General features: G+C 38.6%; 1 protein-coding gene and 2 non-coding genes across 3 annotated transcripts; 1 reads left to right on the forward strand and 2 right to left on the reverse strand.

Annotated features, from left to right (window-relative positions):
• The first annotated feature begins 238 nt into the window (after positions 1–238).
• On the forward strand, positions 239–320 carry TRNAL-AAG (transfer RNA leucine (anticodon AAG)). Its single transcript has one exon. It is a non-coding gene; the product is annotated as a tRNA-Leu (tRNA).
• A 2,865-nt stretch (positions 321–3,185) lies between these two features.
• Positions 3,186–19,196, reverse strand: LOC149087937 (uncharacterized). The gene is made up of 3 exons (XM_089250109.1): positions 17,432–19,196; positions 4,020–4,164; positions 3,186–3,282 (listed from the first exon to the last, which is right to left on the reverse strand). Exons 1-3 carry the CDS (start codon positions 19,194–19,196, stop codon positions 3,186–3,188), a joined length of 2,007 nt encoding a protein of 668 aa, XP_089106235.1.
• Positions 5,198–5,279, reverse strand: TRNAL-AAG (transfer RNA leucine (anticodon AAG)). Its single transcript has one exon. It is a non-coding gene; the product is annotated as a tRNA-Leu (tRNA).
• Positions 19,197–20,046: the final 850 nt, after the last annotated feature.

Here is a 20,046-nt window from a genome sequence, read left to right on the forward strand (position 1 = left end):
ACTGACAAAAATTTCATATTTATTAGCTTCAGCAGTTTGTGCTCGGCGATGATGAATCAGTCAGTCAGTCAGGACGTTATTTTATATACAGGGTGCATAGCTAACAGGCCGCATGGTATTTTACTGGCGAACCGTCGATCCTAGAGGCATACTTCCAATGGGAAAAAGTACACAAATAACATGCGTTCATTTTTCCTTTGCCATTATCTCTTTCAGAGACACATAAGTGCAGTTCCGTGGTAGCGTGGCCGAGCGGTCTAAGGCGCTGGTTTAAGGCACCAGTCTCTTCGGAGGCGTGGGTTCGAATCCCACCGCTGCCAAAAATGTGTTTTTTCCCCCCATTCGATTTTATTTATTTTTTTATCTGATGTCTGAGTTTCCTAGTTGCGGGTGTGTGGACCACTATTGGGAAACGCTACTCTACGTCATTTTTCCGAAACGAATAAGAAACTCATTCCCCTCTTGCAACTCGAACAGCAAACAGAAACATAAAATAAGATGGGGAATTTTTGGCAGCTGTGCGATTCGGACCCCCAGGGGTCCACAGCCTTTATACGACTCCACTGCCAAATTGAAGAATTATAACATGTTTCAAGAGGCTGTATAGTTATTCAACTGAAAATGCTAACTTTTTATATGAACACCCTGTGCTTAAGAACCCAATCACAAAAGTTGTTGCCCTGTCTCACCTGGAGCCAACCAAAAAAAAAATAACGTTTCTAAGTGCATTATTCGCTGAAATATTCGAATTTCAAAAACGGAGGTCAATTATGGAAAAAACATCGTTAAATGCGGATAAAACGGTTTACCCGTATTTAAAGCTGTTTTTCCCGCAACTTTTCTCCGTAATTCCAATATCTCAATTAATATTGCACTTGGAAAGTGTAATTATTGTCTATAGAAACGTAGAATTTTTTTTTTTTTTTTGGTGGCGTTAGGAGAGACGGGACAACAACTTTGCAACTGGGTTCTTGAGTACAGGGTGTCTGTATAAACAGTTAGCATTTTTATTTTAATAACTATACAAAACCCCCTTGAAATATGAATGACATATCTGAGTGCTACACGTTATTTGGATAATTTCTCTAACTGGAAGTATGCCTTCCAGTAAAATACTATACGCCCTGTGAGCTAAACAGGAACTGCCCTGTTAGTTTTACAGATCCTCGGTGTAATTAACTAATAGGGGCAAAGTGGGGAGGAGTTGCTCGTAAAACCGATTTTCTAATTTTAAATTTTGTTTCAAATTTTATTGTTCCAGATTCTGAAATACAAAATATCGTGAGGCAAATAGCTATTGTCATTTCGGTTTTAACGACATCTCGGGTATAATGTCAATAATTTGCGGTCTGTTCTGATTCCCATAGAGGAGAAATATTGTTAGTGAACCTTGGGGAATTTCTTAGTAAAACGTTATTGAAACGTAAATAAATGTGACGAATATATTACTTTATTACGTAATTAACATTATTCTCAATGAGAATCAGTCCACCAATAACTGGCATCTTGGCTATAACGTCAGTTATCAGTCCATAAATAACTGACATCTTAGCTATAACGTCGGCCATTGGCTATAACGTAAGTTATTGACTATAACGTCAGTTATCAGTCCATAAATAACTGACATCTTGGCTATAACGTCAGTCATTGGCTAAAACGTTAGTTATCAGTCCACTAATAACTGACATTATAGCCAAAATGTCCTAACAACTGAAGTCGTTATAACCGAGTTTGGCTGATATCGACGCCTTTTCCCGTCAAAGTTTAATATGTTTTAATCTCGCTTCATTCCAAAAAACTCAGGAAATTTAGTCAATTTCACGCAAAAATTGTGGTTTCACTTTTTATTGATTAAATGATCAACCCACATTCCCTGCAGCTGATATGAACTCGTATGCAGTTTATGTCTGGACATCATCCGAAATCATCCTCATAAGCCTTTCGCGTGGGAATGAAAACAACGCGATTGGTTTAGCAATTCTATCGAGATAACTGAATATTCCTCACGCTCCACGAAGCATCGGAGCTCACGGTTAATGTTTAATTCATCTTTTTTTCTGCGGAAAAGGGAAAAAAAAAATCCAACTTTTGATCCGAAAATATCCTCAAAACTCATTCAACCTGCGGAAAAACTATTCTGCAGAAAAAGTTATCGTTTTGCTAACATTTGCACTTTGAAAGTGTACCAAAATAGCACGAGTAAACTCAGTTGCAAGGAGGGTCTAGGGACAGAAAATTGCTACAACGAAGTAAACTACACATAAAAGACAAAGGGAAAAAATAAAAGATATGCGGTGGAAAGTTAAGAACATAAAGGATTCTTACGGTAGGAAGTAAAAAAGAAAAAGTGGAATGAAGAATGGACTGTGGGTAAACACAAAGGAAAACATGAGAGAGAAAAAAGGCGGTATAAACTAGAAGATAACGCTAGGGGAAAAATATATATCCGGGAAAGCAAATCAATCTAGACCGCCATTCTTTGTAGCCAGGTAATGGATCCGGATGCTTATACATAGCACATCAACGTTAGATTCAGAAAAGATAACTTTTGTTCTACACAAATCGCTTGGCGCTATTTCCTTTTCTATTTCTTCATATTCCTCTATAAGTAAACCAAACTTCAACTCTTACTTTTCTGAGATGGGGTCGAATTGACGAAGACAAAAGCCAAATTTAAATGCTGAACGCGCCGGCACGAGGCAAGCCTCTTTTGAAAGGGGCCCCTGCGAGGGCGGTAAATACGAGCAATGTCTCGAGTCGTCCCAGAAATTTGAAAAGTTTGAAAATTAAACGGTAAAATAAATAACTCAAATTGTTTGTCGGGTTAATGTAGAAATTCGCTATGTCAAGAAAGCCGGAAAAACTTGGACATCCCTCTGCTTTGCTGTGATTGGCCGGCTCAGGAACATAATTGGAGATAGACTTAGAAGTCTGGGTCAGTATTGCTGGGAGGGCAAGATGATGATGATGATAATGTCAATTTATATATACACATATACATTCGACCAGTGTTTCTCAACCACCGGGTACTGGGCCGTGATATCATTCATACCGGGCCGCGACTGATCTGCCGTTTCCTTTCCCCCCATTCATGTTCCGTTAATCATGTGTTCGACCGGGCCTCCACTCAAAAATGAATGAAACCGAGCCGCGGGCTTCCAAAGGTTGAGAACCACTGCATTAGACTAGTCGACTTTAGCTTTGACGCTGGGGACCGCCCATGCTCCCACCGCATCGCCGCCCATGTTCAGGAATCTTGCTTTCACAGTGGTTGAAGCAATCCTAGATAAGAGAGACAATGTTAAAGGATGGGAAAAGTGGAAATGAAGTGAGAAGTCCTAATCGTTGGAGAAAAAGATGGAAAAATTAATAAAAAAATCAAAATGTTAATGAGATTAAAAATTAAATAGAAATGTTTTTTGTTTTTTCTGAAGATTTTTTGAAAGAAAAGATAGAATTGACGAAACATCGAGATTTTCACATTTAAAATTTCTCCCATGTTCTTCTGTGTGTTTTTGAAAATTTATACAGGGTGCACAGTAAACAGGGAGGTACGGCATTTTACTCTCGAATCTTTGATCCTAGATTTATACGTCCAATTAGAAAAAGCTTCTAAATAATGAGTAGTATGCTACTCAGATATGTCACTCATGTGTCAAGAGGGGGTTGTATTGTTATTAAAATAAAAACTTACCATTTTATACAGTCCCGTGTGCCCCAAAACCCAATAGAAGGTTGTTGTCCTGTCTCTCCTGATGCCAACAACGAAAATTCCCCGTTCGTAATTGCAATATTTACTGAGATATTAAAATTTGAAAAACGAATTAAATTCGGGGGAAAAAAACGGTGTTAAAAATGCAGGTAAAACGGTTTGTGCAGATTCCAGTGACCATAGCACTTTATTTTTTTAGTTTAATCGTTTTTCCGCGAGCCAGTGTTCGTGAGCTTTGATGAGAAAACAATTAACTCATTGCGTTGACATAGGCTTTCACAGTGCCGTCGTGAGAATAAAGACTTACCAGGCTGTTAGGCCGTGGTCTGCTATTTCTTCCAGACGTTTCGCCCGCAGCTGTGACGAACACTTGGTGGTTGGTGAAGTAGTGTTAGCTGTGCGAGCATTTTCAGAGGTGAGTCTGGTACTACTGAGTGCCCGACGACAAAAGTCTATAGCAAGTGAAAAGTTGATAAAAAAGACACTTCGTCGGCACACAGTACTACCAGACTAGCCTATGACGATAGATGCCCGCCACAGCTTTGGACGAAGCATCGGAAAGCAATAGTAGATCATTGCTATTATTACGCAATATATTATTATATATGTACTATTATTTTACACACAATATCACAAAATATGTTACCCAGTATTATTTTGTAAAGGACTTCGTGGCCTTCCATTTTCTTCATTTTAATGGGCACGGGGGTCCGTGAACTCTGTCTTACTGGCACAAATTTTCTGCGGAACACAAAACAATAAGAACCCTTAGTCAAACCCAGGGTCGTATTAAGAGTATCCTGGGCGCAGGGGCAAAGTTTCTTTCTGAGGAGACATTTGATTTCGGAAAATTTAACTAGATCTCATTTTCACGAGCCCCGCTCCCCCCCCCCCCTTATACTTGAGGGTCCCGGGTGGTCCCACGTGTTAAGACGGCACTGGTTTCAAACCTCTTCCACTGAAAGAAATAAAAAAAGTCATCAAAAGTTGTTTAAAAATCAAAGATTTGAACTTATATAAAAAACTAAGGGAGCTTGGATGGTTTCAAGACTTCATGGAAAAACTCTTAATTCCCCCCCCCCGTAAAAATAAAACTGTCCCTCTTGTGGGTCATGAGCCCCACGTTGAGAATCACTGAATTAACTAAAATCTTAATTTTAAGTAATTTTTTTTTATAACTTGATACTAACTTTTTTTTAAATAATTCTCCAATGTGGCAGTGGAGTCCCTATATAAAGGGGAATATACAGCCAGTGTAAAGGCTGTGAACCCCTGGTGGTCCGAATCGCACAGCTGCCAAAAATTCTTTATGCTTTTGTTTGCTGTTCGAGTTGCAAGAGGGGAATGAGTTTCTTATTCGTTTCGGAAAATGATGTAGAGCACACAGCGTTTCCCAATAGTGGCCCACGCACCCCCAACTGGGAAACTCGAACATCAAACAGATAAAAAATAAATAAAATTGGATGAAAAAAAAAAACATATTTTTGGCAGCGGTGGGATTCGAACCCACGCCTCCGAAGAGACTGGTGCCTTAAACCAGCGCCTTAGACCGCTCGGCCACGCTACCACGCGAAAGTAGTGTTATGCATGTCTCTGAAAGAGATAATGATGGAGGAAAAAAAGATTCGATTCATCTTTTTTCCTTCTTTCTGTGGCAGGTAGTGAAAAACAATTTTTTTGAGATAATTTACAAGATCTGCCCACTCCCTTTTTGACGATGGGGGGGGGGGGCAGGCATTGCTCCCCCACGCCCCCCCCCGTATCTCCGCCCATGCAAACAATTCTGATATTCATCTGAAATGTATAATATTAATCACATTATCGTATATGAACATTAAATCAGTGTTATTCAACATTGTTACATCTGCGGATAGGGACCATTCAAGTATTACGTAAGCAGATTTTTAGCCATTTTTGACCCCGCCCCCCCCCTCCGCCCTTGTCAGCAAAATTTCGTCAGCAGCTTAGAATATTTCATATCTTCAAAAAGGGGTGGTTGATGACGTAAGCAACCTTCAAACTCCCCTCCCCCCTTTGTCATAAAAAGTCAGCAAATCCGAAACCCCCCGCCCGATGCTGACGTATTACTTGTATGACCCCATAGGCGAAAATGGAAGAAATAATTTGCGTATTGGCAACAAATAAGTTCACGAACGGGTTAAATGATTTAAGAACCAGTGAAAAATTGATGAACGGGAAAAATAGTTTGAGGACAGGTGGCAATAACTGAATAGGGTGAAATGACTTTCAAGTCCACACAAAAAGAAATGAGTGAAATAATTTGCGGACCACAGCAAGAAATAAATGAATGAAATAAATGATTAAGGACACTCCCCTCTCCACTCCGGCAAAAGAGCACCGTAACTAGAGGAAATTATTTGCATACCAGAAGAAATAATTCGCATAACTTTTTTATGGCTAAAAGACAGGAACAAAAGCAAATACAGAGAGTGTGTATAATATTTAATTTAAACGTTTTTTAGGGACTATATGAAATGGGCAGAAATTTCGTGGGCCGGTAAGAATTGCCCTTGGACCGACACCGGTCCGCGGTTGAAGAGCAACGCTGCATTGAGTAAGTCATTAAATATGTATGAATGACACCAAATAACAGAATGTTTTGGTGACTGCTAGAAACACGTGTTTAGCGCGTCACTAAACCACGCGAATCGAGTTCTGTCCTTATGACCACCACAGTGGCACTGGAAGTTAAATGGAAAGGGCCAGTAAAATAATATAAATTTCTCCGCCCAGACAAGTTCAAATCGTCTAATGCTCGCAGAAAAACCGCTCAAAACGCCGGATTACTGGACTGACCGGACAAGCGCACGGCCGGGAAAACCATGGAAATCATTGTGAAAACAATAAGAAACTTTTGTCGTGTGACAACTCCCTCTGAATTTCTTCAGAAGTTTTCGCCAAAGTTCTGGCGTAGTCTTTTAAAATGACTTGATTTGGTCAAGTTGGGTATTTCTGAGTGACCTAATTTGCGGTGAAGAGCGTTAGTGAAAAGAATATCGCCAACCCCCCTCCCCACTTCACTGTGCAACAATGATATGTACCAGATGTCTACAGAATCAACTACAATCAAAATTTCTGAACCAACAGACTAGGAATGAAGACCTTTTGAACAATATGCACTGTTGCTCCAGAGCCTGTTCAGAACAATGGGAATATGCCTACATATTGGGTAGTATTCAACGTTTATTCCATTAGGTCATCCACACTCGCTGAGCAAGCGACTCGCCTTGGTTGAGTCAAGTGAGTTGAAAAATATCCTTCTCAACCAAACAAAGGAGACTTCCAATGAAGCCAGTCACGGGCTTGTTAGATGTCTATAAGCATCATAACATGCTGTGCTCTGGTGGAGGACAAGTCGGGGGATTTATAGCGACGAGCCAAGACGGAAGATGGCGTCATCTAGAAACGGATATGGATACTTTGTTCCCGTTATGAAGTTTCTAGGACTGTCATTTTCCAGTGTACAACGCGGACAGGATCACAACCTCTTTTAAATGAAAGCCGCATCGGTAGATATTATCATTTCATCGGGGTTTGTGGAAGTTTCAATACAGAGGACGGATTAAGACTCTGATTGAAGCTGTTCGGTTTTTGGTTCTGGCTCTCTTTCCGAGTTCCAGCGAATGGGTTCGACCTTGATGTGGCAACAACAAGCCCGCGGAAACTGCTTGCAAAATAATACATAAACAGTTTATGACTCGCGAGAACTAGCCCGATATATAAAACCACAGTTGCATCTAAAGACTGTAGTAAATTATTAATTTCAAGATTGATAAAAACGGATTCAAGTCTGGTCTGAAGATGACGATTATTTAAAAATACCTTCTATTACAATATAATATCATTGCCATATGAATTGTTTCAGCGAAGTTCTACTTCATTAAGAAACTGGAATATGTTTTTTTCAAAAACTAACGGCATCTCTCTTCGCAAGATCATTTTTAGAAGATATAGCTTGTAGAACATATACCAAAGTGCCTCATTTATAGATTTATCATCTTCATACCTTTTTGTATGCGTTTGATTTTATTTTCGTAAATGAAAGTGGGAGAGCAAGTGACACCAAAACGCGGGAGCTAAGCACCCCAGTAGCTGAACACCATTCAAGTGAGCAAAAGAGGTGATTTCGCGTCTGAAGCGTTTTCTTAGTAAAATTTGACTTTGGAAGCAACTTCACTGGGTTTTACGCATTCAAATATAGGAAAACTGTAAAATAGGGCGAGTCGTCCTATTCAAAAACCCTATATAGTGCGGAAAAGTTGCCTCCTTTAAATAGCATCCGCATATTTTAGAACAACCTTTAAAAGCTGTTTTTCAATTGCCCTTGCATTATGGGTGTGAAGTACCGAGCATTTGAGCTCCCCCTTTTCATTTATTTGTTCAATATTGTTTGGCAGAGGCCTGTACAAGAGGATGCGGAAGTTATGTAAATGACGATTGATGAAACAGGAAAATCCGGAAATCGTAGTACAATCTACAATATTTGGTGGTAGGTTGTTCCAGTTGATGATAGTTCTTGGGAAGAATCTTAAATTTGTGACAATCTGAAGAGGCAAAGATGGGCTGAAGTGTTTGGGAATGATTGAGACTAACAGAGAAAACTAATCTGAACTGTAACTAATTAGAAGTGAGATAAATGCACAAATACGTGCGTACGGCTAAACAACATGCTCGTGTGTGATATTTTCATTTGTAATTGTGTGTTTATGCTTTACTTTTGATTTTTAAGTGACAATGAGAGAAAATGCTTATATCTCAAACATGAGAGAAAATGCTTATATCTCAAACATGAGAGAAAATGCTTATATCTCAAACATGAGAGAAAATGCTTATATCTCAAACATGAGAGAAAATGCTTATATCTCAAACATGAGAGAAAATGCTTATATCTCAAACATGAGAGAAAATACTTATATCTCAAACATGACAGAAAATGCTTATATCTCAAACATGACAGAAAATGCTTATATCTCAAACATGACAGAAAATGCTTATATCTCAAACATGAGAGAAAATGCTTATATCTCAAACATGAGAGAAAATACTTATATCTCAAAAATGAGATTTTGGAGTTATCATGTTCTGACCAAACACCACAAAATTATCATAAGAAAATCCAAAATTCATTAGGATAATCTTAGTTCTTGATTGCAGTGAACAATAAAATTTCAACGGATCCTCATTGAAAGAACGGAGCCTTTTTTGTGTAAAAAGCTTCGACCAAAATTACGTGCTTGAGACAAAATCACCACTTCAGAAAAACCGTTTAGGTGCAATCGCATTTTAAAATCTCTTTGCGTTCAAAATTTTCGCATCCGTCGTTTTAGTTTTCAGAGATATTTTATTCTCTTAAATTCCTAATTTAATTAAAAGTTAAAGATATTGTTAGTAACAAGCAATTTTTCAAGTTATTACGAATAACGCAAGTAAAAATAACGTGACAATTATTCGGTATTAGTTACTAATGACGTCTCATAAGTAGACAAAAAACGCAAATAACTTCCTTATATATAACTTGTATTTCTATAATGTCGCATCATCACTCGTCAGAGTTTACAACAGGTGTATCCCAGCTTTATATCCTGGGATTATAGAATAATCCTGCGCGAGGATTAAAGCGTAGTTATTACTAGAGGAGGGCAGGATCAAACGCAGATGTTGATACCATCTCGATGGTTGAAAGAAACTGAATCTTTATCCGAATACTTTCTCGCGTTCAAAATGGAATCCATAAACAATATTAGAAAAATTAATGGAAATAGATTATCACGTACATTTACCTTCAGCGGGAAGATATCCAACAGGTCAGTCATTGCTAAACTGCTCTTCAAAATGAAGAAGCTTTTTGTCCCCCAAAAGAACGCTAAAAATTCCCCCAAAGAATCAATAAAAGCAGCAAAATCCATAGAAATGTCATACGGATCGGAGAAGAGCACGCCAAAGAGCTTTTTTAAAGTCGTACCTTTGAAAGGTGCAAAACTAATGCTGGCAGACAGCAAACACATACAATAAAACCCCTATTCTTCCAATATGAACTTCGCTGTATCACGAAACTGAAAAACATGGAAAATTTAGAAGTTGAAATTTCTCAAAAAGATGAGATGTGAGTCATGCAATTTCAATTACTTGAGCCGTTAAGGTAGAATCGCATGTATAGTCCTCAGATCACGAGAAGAGTTACGCGAACTCCCCCTCTCTGGAGAGGGTCCATTTCGGCGCGGGTAAAGGATAAAAATTATCCCGGGTTGCCAGTAAAAACTGTCTTGGCGCAAATCTCTGTTATGAGGGTATTCTTCACGCGTCAGTCTTCACGTTTGAGTGAGCTGCGCTTTTTGTGTTGGCGTTTGTTAAAAGATGTTCTCGAAAATTGTTATAAATTTCAATTTAATATTTTGAACTAAATATTTGATACAGAAAAAAATTCGAAGGGAGTAGTGATCCTTTAGTAATAAAGGGAGTAAAATTACTTTAAATTAATAATTAAATTCCTAAAATAATAAAATAAATTAATAATTAAATTCCTAAAATAATAAAATAAATTAATTGTTAAATTACTTTAAATTAATAATGTGATACAAAAGGAGTATTGTTAATATAATAATAATAATTTATTACTTCTGTAAATTATATGGCATTTTCAATAGAAGGGCTTTTTAAGATAGGGCTTTTTAAATAGATGACAAATGCAGTAGTGACAAATAATAGTGAAAAAAGAAAAGAAAATTATTAATAAGGATTTTTAAATAGTTTCCATTCATTAAATTTAATGCAAGTAACAATAACGTGACGGTTATTCGGTATTAGTCACTAGTGACGTCTCACTAGTGACTTTAAGTAGACAAAAAAAACCCACAAATAACTTACTAATGTTGTATAATCACTCGTTACAGGTGTATCCTAGCTTTATATCCTGGGATTATAGAATAATCCTACGCTCGAGGATTAAAAAAGCATAGTTATAACTACACGAAAGCAGAATCAAACGCAGATGTCGAAACTGAATCTTTATATCCGAATGTTTTCTCGGGTAATATATCGGAAAAATTCCACACAATGAAAGCGCTTGTAATGGAAACCATCAACAATGCCGGAAAAATGAATGGAAATAGATTATTATGTTCACATTTATCATCAGAGCGGGGAAGATATCCAGCCAAGTCAGTCATAGCTATTCGACTGCTTTGTAAAAAAAATGGAGAGAATCGCGGAGACGAGGATGAGAGCCACAAGACAAGGATGAGAAAAGAGCCACGCGTGTGTTAACAACAGAGGAAGTTTCTTTTCACGGCATGGAACGCTGAAACAACATTTCGTAAAATGATGGAAACCACAACCAGCCATAAAACCACGCCCGCCTTTCTCTTGGATATAATTTTTTCACACCCATATTTCCTGAAACAATCAATTATGTATGGTGAGTGAAAAGTTTTGCAAAATACATATTAGTCATGCATTTCTAAAATGTATAACAACATTATGTATTACGTTTGTAAAAGCCGTAAATGAGATGAACCATACCATACTGATGCCACTGTTAATAACACTGCTCAACACTTCTTTTGTTCTTAAAGATATTGCAGTTACATTAGGATGTTTTGGGCGCTGATTTCGAATAGATGATTTCTAGTTTTTGAGAAAAAGTAAAAATTGCATTCCAATATAGTAATACCATAAGCTGTATACAAATCACATTAAAACTGTACGTTATGTATATACAAATACAAATACAAAAAAACAACGCCGCAACAGGCAAAATGCCCAACGAGGTGGCTGATAAACAAATATGGATGTCATATATTTCAGAAAATGCAATGACACAAAATATATATACATGATGAAATATTATACCATAAATAATACTTGTGGCTGTCTTATTCTAAGTATGGATAGCTTCTCGATTTACCTCAACATGGTTTATCGTATTTCTTTTTAAACATGCCAATTGTGTTAGAATTTACGTCCCCTGGGGGTAAGCTATTCCATTTATTAACAACCCTATTAGAGAAAAATTCCCTGCGACAACATAACCTCGCATTTTGTCCCCTTGTAAAAGCAGTCGATTCACGGTGCACTAATAATTAATTCATGGCCCATCCTAACCATCCTGTTGAAAATTTTGAACACTATATCTCCCCGATATCTGCGTTCATCGAATGTAAGCATATTTTTAATGAATAAGGCCAATAAATTTTAAACCAATAAGAACACGCGTAGCTCTTCGCTGCACCCGTTCAACCAAGTCTATGTCCCTCCGTAGGTATGGTCTTGAAAACCTTACAGCGTACTCCAGTCCAGGACGAACTAAACCTCGGAAAAGCGTAATAATTGTCGGAGCGGTAAATAATTGGCAAAGATAATTCAGTGATTTTAAGGTGCTTTTGGGGCACTGATTTCGAATCTGACATTCGTTTTGCCATATTTTAGCTCTAGTTTTTGAGATAAAGTGGAAATAAAATTTCAGTGGTACTACCATTAACACCATACAAATCACATTGAAACTGTGCGTCATATACAGGGTGTCCTGTAAGTGCTAGCACGGACTTTATCCCATAAACCGTCCCGTCCGTCGTAGAGGTATGATTCCAATTTAAGAAATGCTCAACGGGTGTTAGAAAATTAACCTGTACCAGTTTTGAGTGTGGAAATACAGTGTGTCACAAAAAAACAAAACTAACCCACTGTGTGTCCAAAATCAAATGGGGAAGTTGTTTCCCTCACTCTTGATGCCAACAAAAAAAAAAAGAAAAATCCATGTTTCCAAGTGTGATTCACAGAGATATTCGAATTCAAAAAACGGAGAAAATTTTGGGAAGTACAGCGTTAAATACGGGTAAAAGGGTTTTTTCCGTATTAACTCTGTTTTTTTCCTGAGGTATGTTTGCGAGGTGCCTAGACGGTTTAGTAGTAGTCCCTGCCGAAAACTACGGAAAGACTCTTTTTCCAACGAGAAAAGTGTAAAATTTGAAAGAACAGCAAAATAAAGGGAAAAAGCTTTGTCCGTTAGTTTATGCCGTTTTTCACCTTTTTCTGATTTAGAATTCAAATATCTCAGCAAATATTTCAAATAGAAACATGGAATTTCTTTTGTTAGCCTTAAAGGAGACAGCACAACAACTTTCTAATTGAGTTTTGAGTATTCAAACACCTCACAAGGAGGGTGTCTGAATAAAAAATTATTATTTTTCATTTTAATAACTATACAACCCCTTGCAAATGACTTCTTTGAAGTCCACATTTTAGTTGGATACTTTCACTATCTGCATGCTTCTAGAATCAACGGTTTGCCAGTAATTTGCGGTGCAAGGTGTTAGTTATGCGCCCTGTATATACGGTATACACAGGGTGCATAAATAACCGGATTTATTAGAACTATTAGAAAGTTGTTGCCCTGTCACTCACGATATCAACTAAATTATTCCGTGTTTCTAAGTGCAATATTTACCGAGATATTCGAATTCAAAAAACGGAGGGAATTCGGGGGAAAAAAAGAGCGTTAAATGCGGGTAAAATGGTTTTTTCTCCGCATTTAGAGCTGTTCTTTCAACCAACTTTCCTCCGTTTTCCGAATAAAATATCACATTTTGAAACGTGGAATTTCGTTTTTTTGGAAACATTAGAGACAGGGCATCAATTTCCTATTTGGTGGTTTTCTTTCACACGGGGAATGTATAAAATTTTCTATTTTATTTCAAAAACTAGGATGTGTCTCTAGGATTGGTTCACCAGTAAAAGGTCATACCCCCCCCCCCCCGTTTGCTATGCATTATGTATGTATAGCATTTGAAAGTACTTTAAATTATTAACATAATCATTCAGTTTATTCTTCAAAAAATTGTTTTCTCAAAATTTAAAAAAAAAACTTTAATTAAAATATTTTTAGTGGAAAAAATATTAAAATTCTAAAAAAAAAAATTGATTGGATTATAAAATGATCTATATATGTTAGTCCCATGAGAATTCCATTTTTGTTTCACTTAATGGTTTTTTATAGTTATTATTATTTTTCTTCTAAAACACTTTTAGGTCGTTTTTAATTAATTAACGCGGAATGTTTCGGAACGTAAATTTTTCCTCTATATTCAAAAACAATGGTATTATACAAATGCGATTTCATACAACAGCAATTTGCGACTCACGCGCGTGGTTTTCACAGATAATGGCCTTTTTCAGCCAACCTCGTTGGGCGTTTTGCCTGTTGTGGCCTTAGTATACAAATACAAAGACCGAGTGGGAACCGAGTACGAAAATGGTTGTAAGTAAGAGTGGGAGTGTGGTGAGCTTTCTCATCCTCCTACATTGGTGTTTCTCAACCTATGGTCCGCGACGATGGCACAGGTGGTCCGCAGGTAGATTTGATAAAATTATTCACCCGTTGTAGTTGACATTAATTACATCCATGGTCACTTATACGTCACTCACTTGGCCACGCATACAGCCAATCACACATTTACTTGGTCACTCATACGGTCACTCACGCATACGATCATTCACTCACGCATACGATCATTCACTCACTCATACGTCACTCACTTAGTCACTCATACGTTGTTCACTTAGTCACTCATACGTCGTTCACCTAGTCACTTGAACTACTCATTCATACAATCACTCACTTATACGTCACACACTTGTTCACTCAATCACTCACTTATACGTCACACACTTGTTCACTCAATCACTCACTTATACGTCACACACTTGTTCACTCAATCACTCACTTATACGTCACACACTTGTTCACTCAATCACTCACTTATACGTCACACACTTGTTCACTCAATCACTCACTTATACGTCACACACTTGTTCACTCAATCACTCACTTATACGTCACACACTTGTTCACTCAATCACTCACTTATACGTCACACACTTGTTCACTCAATCACTCACTTATACGTCACACACTTGTTCACTCAATCACTCACTCATACGTCACTCATACAATCACTCACTCATACGTCACCCACTTGCTCATTCATACAATCACTCACTCATATAGCCAATCACTCATTTACTTGGTCACTCATACGGGCAATCATACGTCTCTCAGTTAATCACCCGTACGGTCACTCCCCCAATAACTTGGTCACTCATATTGTCACTCAACCAATCACTTGGTCACTCATATTGTTACTCCCCCAATAACTTGGTCACTCATATTGTCACTCAACCAATCACTTGGTCACTCATATTGTCACTCAACCAATCACTTGGTCACTCACACAGTCGGTCACTTACTTCATCACTCACTCGGTCATTCGTACGGTCAGGAAAGGTAAAAATGTCAGTAACGAAATTTCCGGAGGCGAAATGTACCAGATGCGCAGTGTAGCAGAGATGAAATTTCCGGATCCCGTTTATGACAAAAAAAGAAAAGGCTTCCAGTGACCACTTAAAATACGCCTCCCAAAACTGGAGTCGCCCAATCCATGTCGTCAACCAAAACTGCCCACTCCCGGCTTATTGGGCAATTCGAAAAAAACTCGTACAAGACTCTTTTTAAAACGGATATAAAGGAACTAAATCCTCTCAGAATCCAATTTATTTTCCCCCGGACAGTATTGGAATCTACTAGAAAAAAGGAGATTTACTCGATGTTTTTTTTACCGCACTCCCCTTCTCCTACCATTTACGCTGTATCCGAAAGGTATCTTTCAACGCAAAACGTAATTTCATCCTCGAGTTATTCCGGATAATACACATCCGCATCCGCGTAGTAAATATTTCAAGGTCTAGAAAATCCCACGGAGCGAATGTGCGCGTGATAATGATGAAGCACATTCACAGGGAGACGCGTTGAAGTAAGCTGCGCTACACCGCGTTCGTTCGCGAAATTTTCCACACCACGTGCCTGTGACACGTTCCTCCCCCCCCCCCCCTCCGGGACCCGCGATGGAATTATCTCCAGTCCTCTGGTAACATCTAAAATTCATGAATCCACGTGAATAAGTTAATAGCCAACACACTTGTGCTAATATCAGAGGATGATTTCAGGTTCATAATAAAGTCTGAAATTATTATACCGCTGCTTTCGGTACAGTATCGTCATTAGGTGTTATCGAGAGGATATTCAAAGGAGGGGAAATTTTAAAATTGAAATAGACGCGTGTATATAATGGAATTTCTAAAGTTATTAGAAAATTTGGTTTTTAAGGTTATTAGAATCTGAAACACATTCACAGAGCGCATACTGTTGGTTATTGTGTATGGAAAATTTTATCAAAGCTCTTTGACAGAACGAATAGGTCCCGAAGAACTGCGTATTACAGTCGAATACCGTTATAGTGAAAAAAAAAATCTCGCTTTAACGAACATTTTTTTTTCTAATTCCCCCAGATAAGTTTATACAGGGAAAATGCAGAAACCTGGAATTTCTCGATAACGATAAATTGTTGGAAATGAATAAATTTGATTTGATTGATTGATTTCGTTACAATAACGAGGGGTTGTATCTATTTATGCAAAATTGATTTTCTGTGTGTGTGTGTGTGCGTGTGTGTGTGTGTATATGTTCTCTATACAAATCTACAATTTTAGATCGATCGTCGCCACATTTTGCATATATACCAAATGGGACCCGACTTGAACGATAGGCTACTCTAAAATTTCGTCAGAGCAGGGCAAATGCCCCGAATGGGCAAAAAAACTGTCGGGCAACAATGATTTTTGGGCCTCAACAATCATTTTCGGAACGTTTACTTTGATTACCGTGGTTTCCTAGCAATGCGTTTCACACGCGTCTTTACAATGGTTTGTCACTTCTTTAACGCTGCCAGTATATATTTACAATAGTTTATGCCTTTACATTGAACATTGAAGGACCGGACACACCCCGCTTCCCATCTCAAGGAGATATCAAAGCGTTCCCGAAAGATGGGTGCATCCGGAATTTTATTAAATATGTATATGTATATATATCTATATAAATTTGTATAACAGAATAACAAGTCCAATTACAGGAGTATAAATCAACAAAATAATTATGATAAATCATGATCTAAGAATCGAAATCTAAATTGATATTATAGCGTCCTTGGGGCACGTAATCAAATTCCGTTGGTGGCGGTCCGTCCGCGTTCGTTGGATGTCACTAGTCATGTAGGCCGTACAACGACGAATCGATGTCATGTTTGCGTCACATGTCCTGGTCCAAGTGTCCAAGTCAGCCAATGTTCGCACACCCAGATGTTTTAGCTCATTCTAGGAACACATTCCTGTTCCATAAGCATCCTACGTCTTAATTCTCCTGGGCAATTAGGAGATTTCATCATTCCCGAAGCTACATCGGCTGGCTAGCTGGATTATGGGGTGCATTGATTCACAACGTTAACATGTTAAGTGTTTATAGTTTCTCCAATAAAGTTCACCGTTCAACGACGTATCAGTTTCGTGAATTTCCGGTACCCCTACGTGGCCGCAAGTTGTAGACTCTCCCTGGTATCAGCTTTAATGGTCTGGAAGGCTGAAATTCATCCTGCTTCTTCCGTAGTCCACCCATCTTGTCGTGCAGCAAATATAGGTTACGGTCCAAAAATTGAATCAAATTTTGAATGCGTGAGAAGTTCATCGGACTTTTTAGTATTCTTCTTTTGAATGCCGTCATCTGACTTTGTGACATCTGACCAAAATGAAACGCTGATGTGTGTGGACATTGGCAGACGTAATGCCATAGCGAGCCCGTAGCACCACACTTACAAGCATTGTGAGATGATCGTCCAAAGCGCTCCAAGTATGTCGGAAATGGACCATGCTCAGTTAAAAGGATTGTTTTTGTTCGCGGCCATACACACTTGCGCAAAGCCACTCGACGTTGTATCTTGTAGGCGTCTTTCGTTGAGTTCTTGTTCCATTCAACTTGCCAAAGATGAAGCATTCTGTCTTTCAAGATATTACGGGCATGACTCCTCGGCCAAGGTAGAACAACCAAGTCTTTCAATGTTGTCGCTTCCTTGGCAAGTTGATCCGCTTTTTCATTTCCAGCAATACCAACGTGCGCTTTGACCCAGACTAACCTTATGTTGTCGTGAGCGCGTAGGATAAGACGAATACTTCGTACGTCAGGGTTAGGTGAACGAGGATCTTGTATGGCTAGGAGGCCAGATGCGCTATCTGTCAAGATTGTTACTGGACAAAGCATCTCTCCCGCACGTTTAACAGCATTGAGTATCGCAAAAATCTCGGCTTGGAATACGCTATTCTCTTTAGCTAACCTTCGACTCCATTGCTCCTCTATTGAACCATCTTCCGCTAGTACCACATACGCGCAGCCAGTAGCCGTTTCTGTTTTAGAGCCATCAGTGAATATTTTCTTAGAGCCCAGGGAATCTATATTATCAATACCAAATGGCATTATTTGAGACTTGGTGAGATGTCTGCTTGGGTGAAACAGCCATTGCTTATGCCGCTGCTCAAATTGGTTTGACGAAATTCTCTGCTCGTCCAATATTATGTCCTTTTCAAGATGTAGCAGTCTGGTCTTAAGAGCCTCGTACTCCATGTAAATACTCAAAGCTGGGTTGCCTGTAGCCACATACAGAACTTCGTTCGCGGTTGTAACGTAGGCTCCAGTAACATATAGAAGAAAGGGACGCTGTGCGATATCCAGAGCTCTCTTTTGTTTTTGAGTTGGGTGCTGATACCAAGTGGCGCATCCATATGAAAGTTGCCTTTGTACAATAGTCTTATATAAGATGTTGCGAAAGGCTCGCTGCATTCCCCATTTCGATCCGGCCAATCTGCGCAGTAATTGCAGTGTGCCATTTACTTTGTCGACCTGTTTTTGGATGTGCGCCATAAAATTCAATTTACTATCAAAGTACACACCAAGGTATCGTATTATCTGAGACGGTCGAATTCGTATACCTTCAATGTAGATCTTAGGTTTCATCTTTTTCTTTGGGTGCGGCCACAAGAAGCGGGTTTTTTCTACTTCCAATTGAAGTTTATTATTAGCCAGCCAAATGCTCAATTTTCCGAACACTGTCTGTGCTTCATCCGTTATTGCTATATGGTCTTCGCCGGATATAACATATACCAGATCGTCGGCAAATGCCTGTATATATACCCGCGGGCCCCAGTTAATCTGTAAAAGCGTGTTGAGGACAAGTGACCACATCAAGGGGCCGCTGCATGAGCCCTGTGGACACCCTTTCATCTGCTTTTTCATGGCTATTCCTCCGTCTGTGGACATCATTATATATCTGTCTGAAAGCATATTCTCAATAACTCGCGTCAGGTTTCCAGGAAGTGGCAGTTGGCGAAGTTGATTGATAATTATTTCATGGCGCAGCGAATCGAAGGCTCCACGAATATCTATCGTGACTATCGCCGTCTGATAGCCTTGTTGATGCATACTGACAATTACTTGCAACAGTGAATCTATAGCTTTCTCAGCTGACCCTCCAGCACGAAATCCAAATTGTAGAGGACTTAGCCAGTTCATGCACTCCAATTGATACATAAGTCTTTGCACTATAACTTTCTCGTAGACCTTACCTAGAGTGGGTAGTAGGCAAATCGGACGATATGACCGTAGCAATTGTGGGTCTTTATCTTTCTTAAGGAATAGCAGGAGCTTCCCCTTTTTAAAATGTTTAGGAAAGAGAGATAATTCCAGGAACCTGTTGAGAATTTCAGTAAACGATTCGGCATTGGCTTCGAATAATGTCTTCAGTATGGGAACACTAATATTATCAAAGCCAGGTGCTTTTCTATTCTTCAATCTTGTGACAATACTCCTGATCTCTTCCACTGTAATTTGCTCGTCAATGTTATGCCTCGTTATGCCTTTACAATGGTTTGCCACTTTTTCAATACTCCCACTAATGAGGCTTTTTTAATACACGTCATAATAATCATCAGCATCGCTTTGAGGGTCAGGAAAAGAGTGATCCTCAGAAATCAGTGTTGAAATTGCCGATTTTACTGTAGAAATGCGGAAATTTGGGGGGATTTTTCGTCACATCAATAATTTTAAAAACTGTATAAAAAATTCACTATTTTTGAAATACTAAGTTCGCTTAGAGATATACGAAGCCCAGAAGATATATATACATACTTGGGAGTTGGATATTCATGCAATAACATTGATTTCAACTTTTTACTGTATTTACATGTTTTCAAGCATGAAATTTTATGTCTCCGTATTGTCTTTTGATATTCATCTGCATACATTCATGTGGGGTAAGATATTTTAAAATAATTATGGGCCCGTAAAAAGTACATCAAAAAAATTACACAGCTTTAATTAAGCATTTTTGAAAGCTGAAATAGTCGGAGGGATAACTTGAAGTTAAGGGAGGGGATCGAAA

The sequence above is a fragment of the Pholcus phalangioides genome, unplaced genomic scaffold (assembly GCF_987345545.1).
Source record: "Pholcus phalangioides strain wild (caught in Gottingen) unplaced genomic scaffold, Ppha-v1.0 ptg000003l_1, whole genome shotgun sequence".
Taxonomy (NCBI): Eukaryota; Metazoa; Arthropoda; class Arachnida; order Araneae; family Pholcidae; genus Pholcus; species Pholcus phalangioides.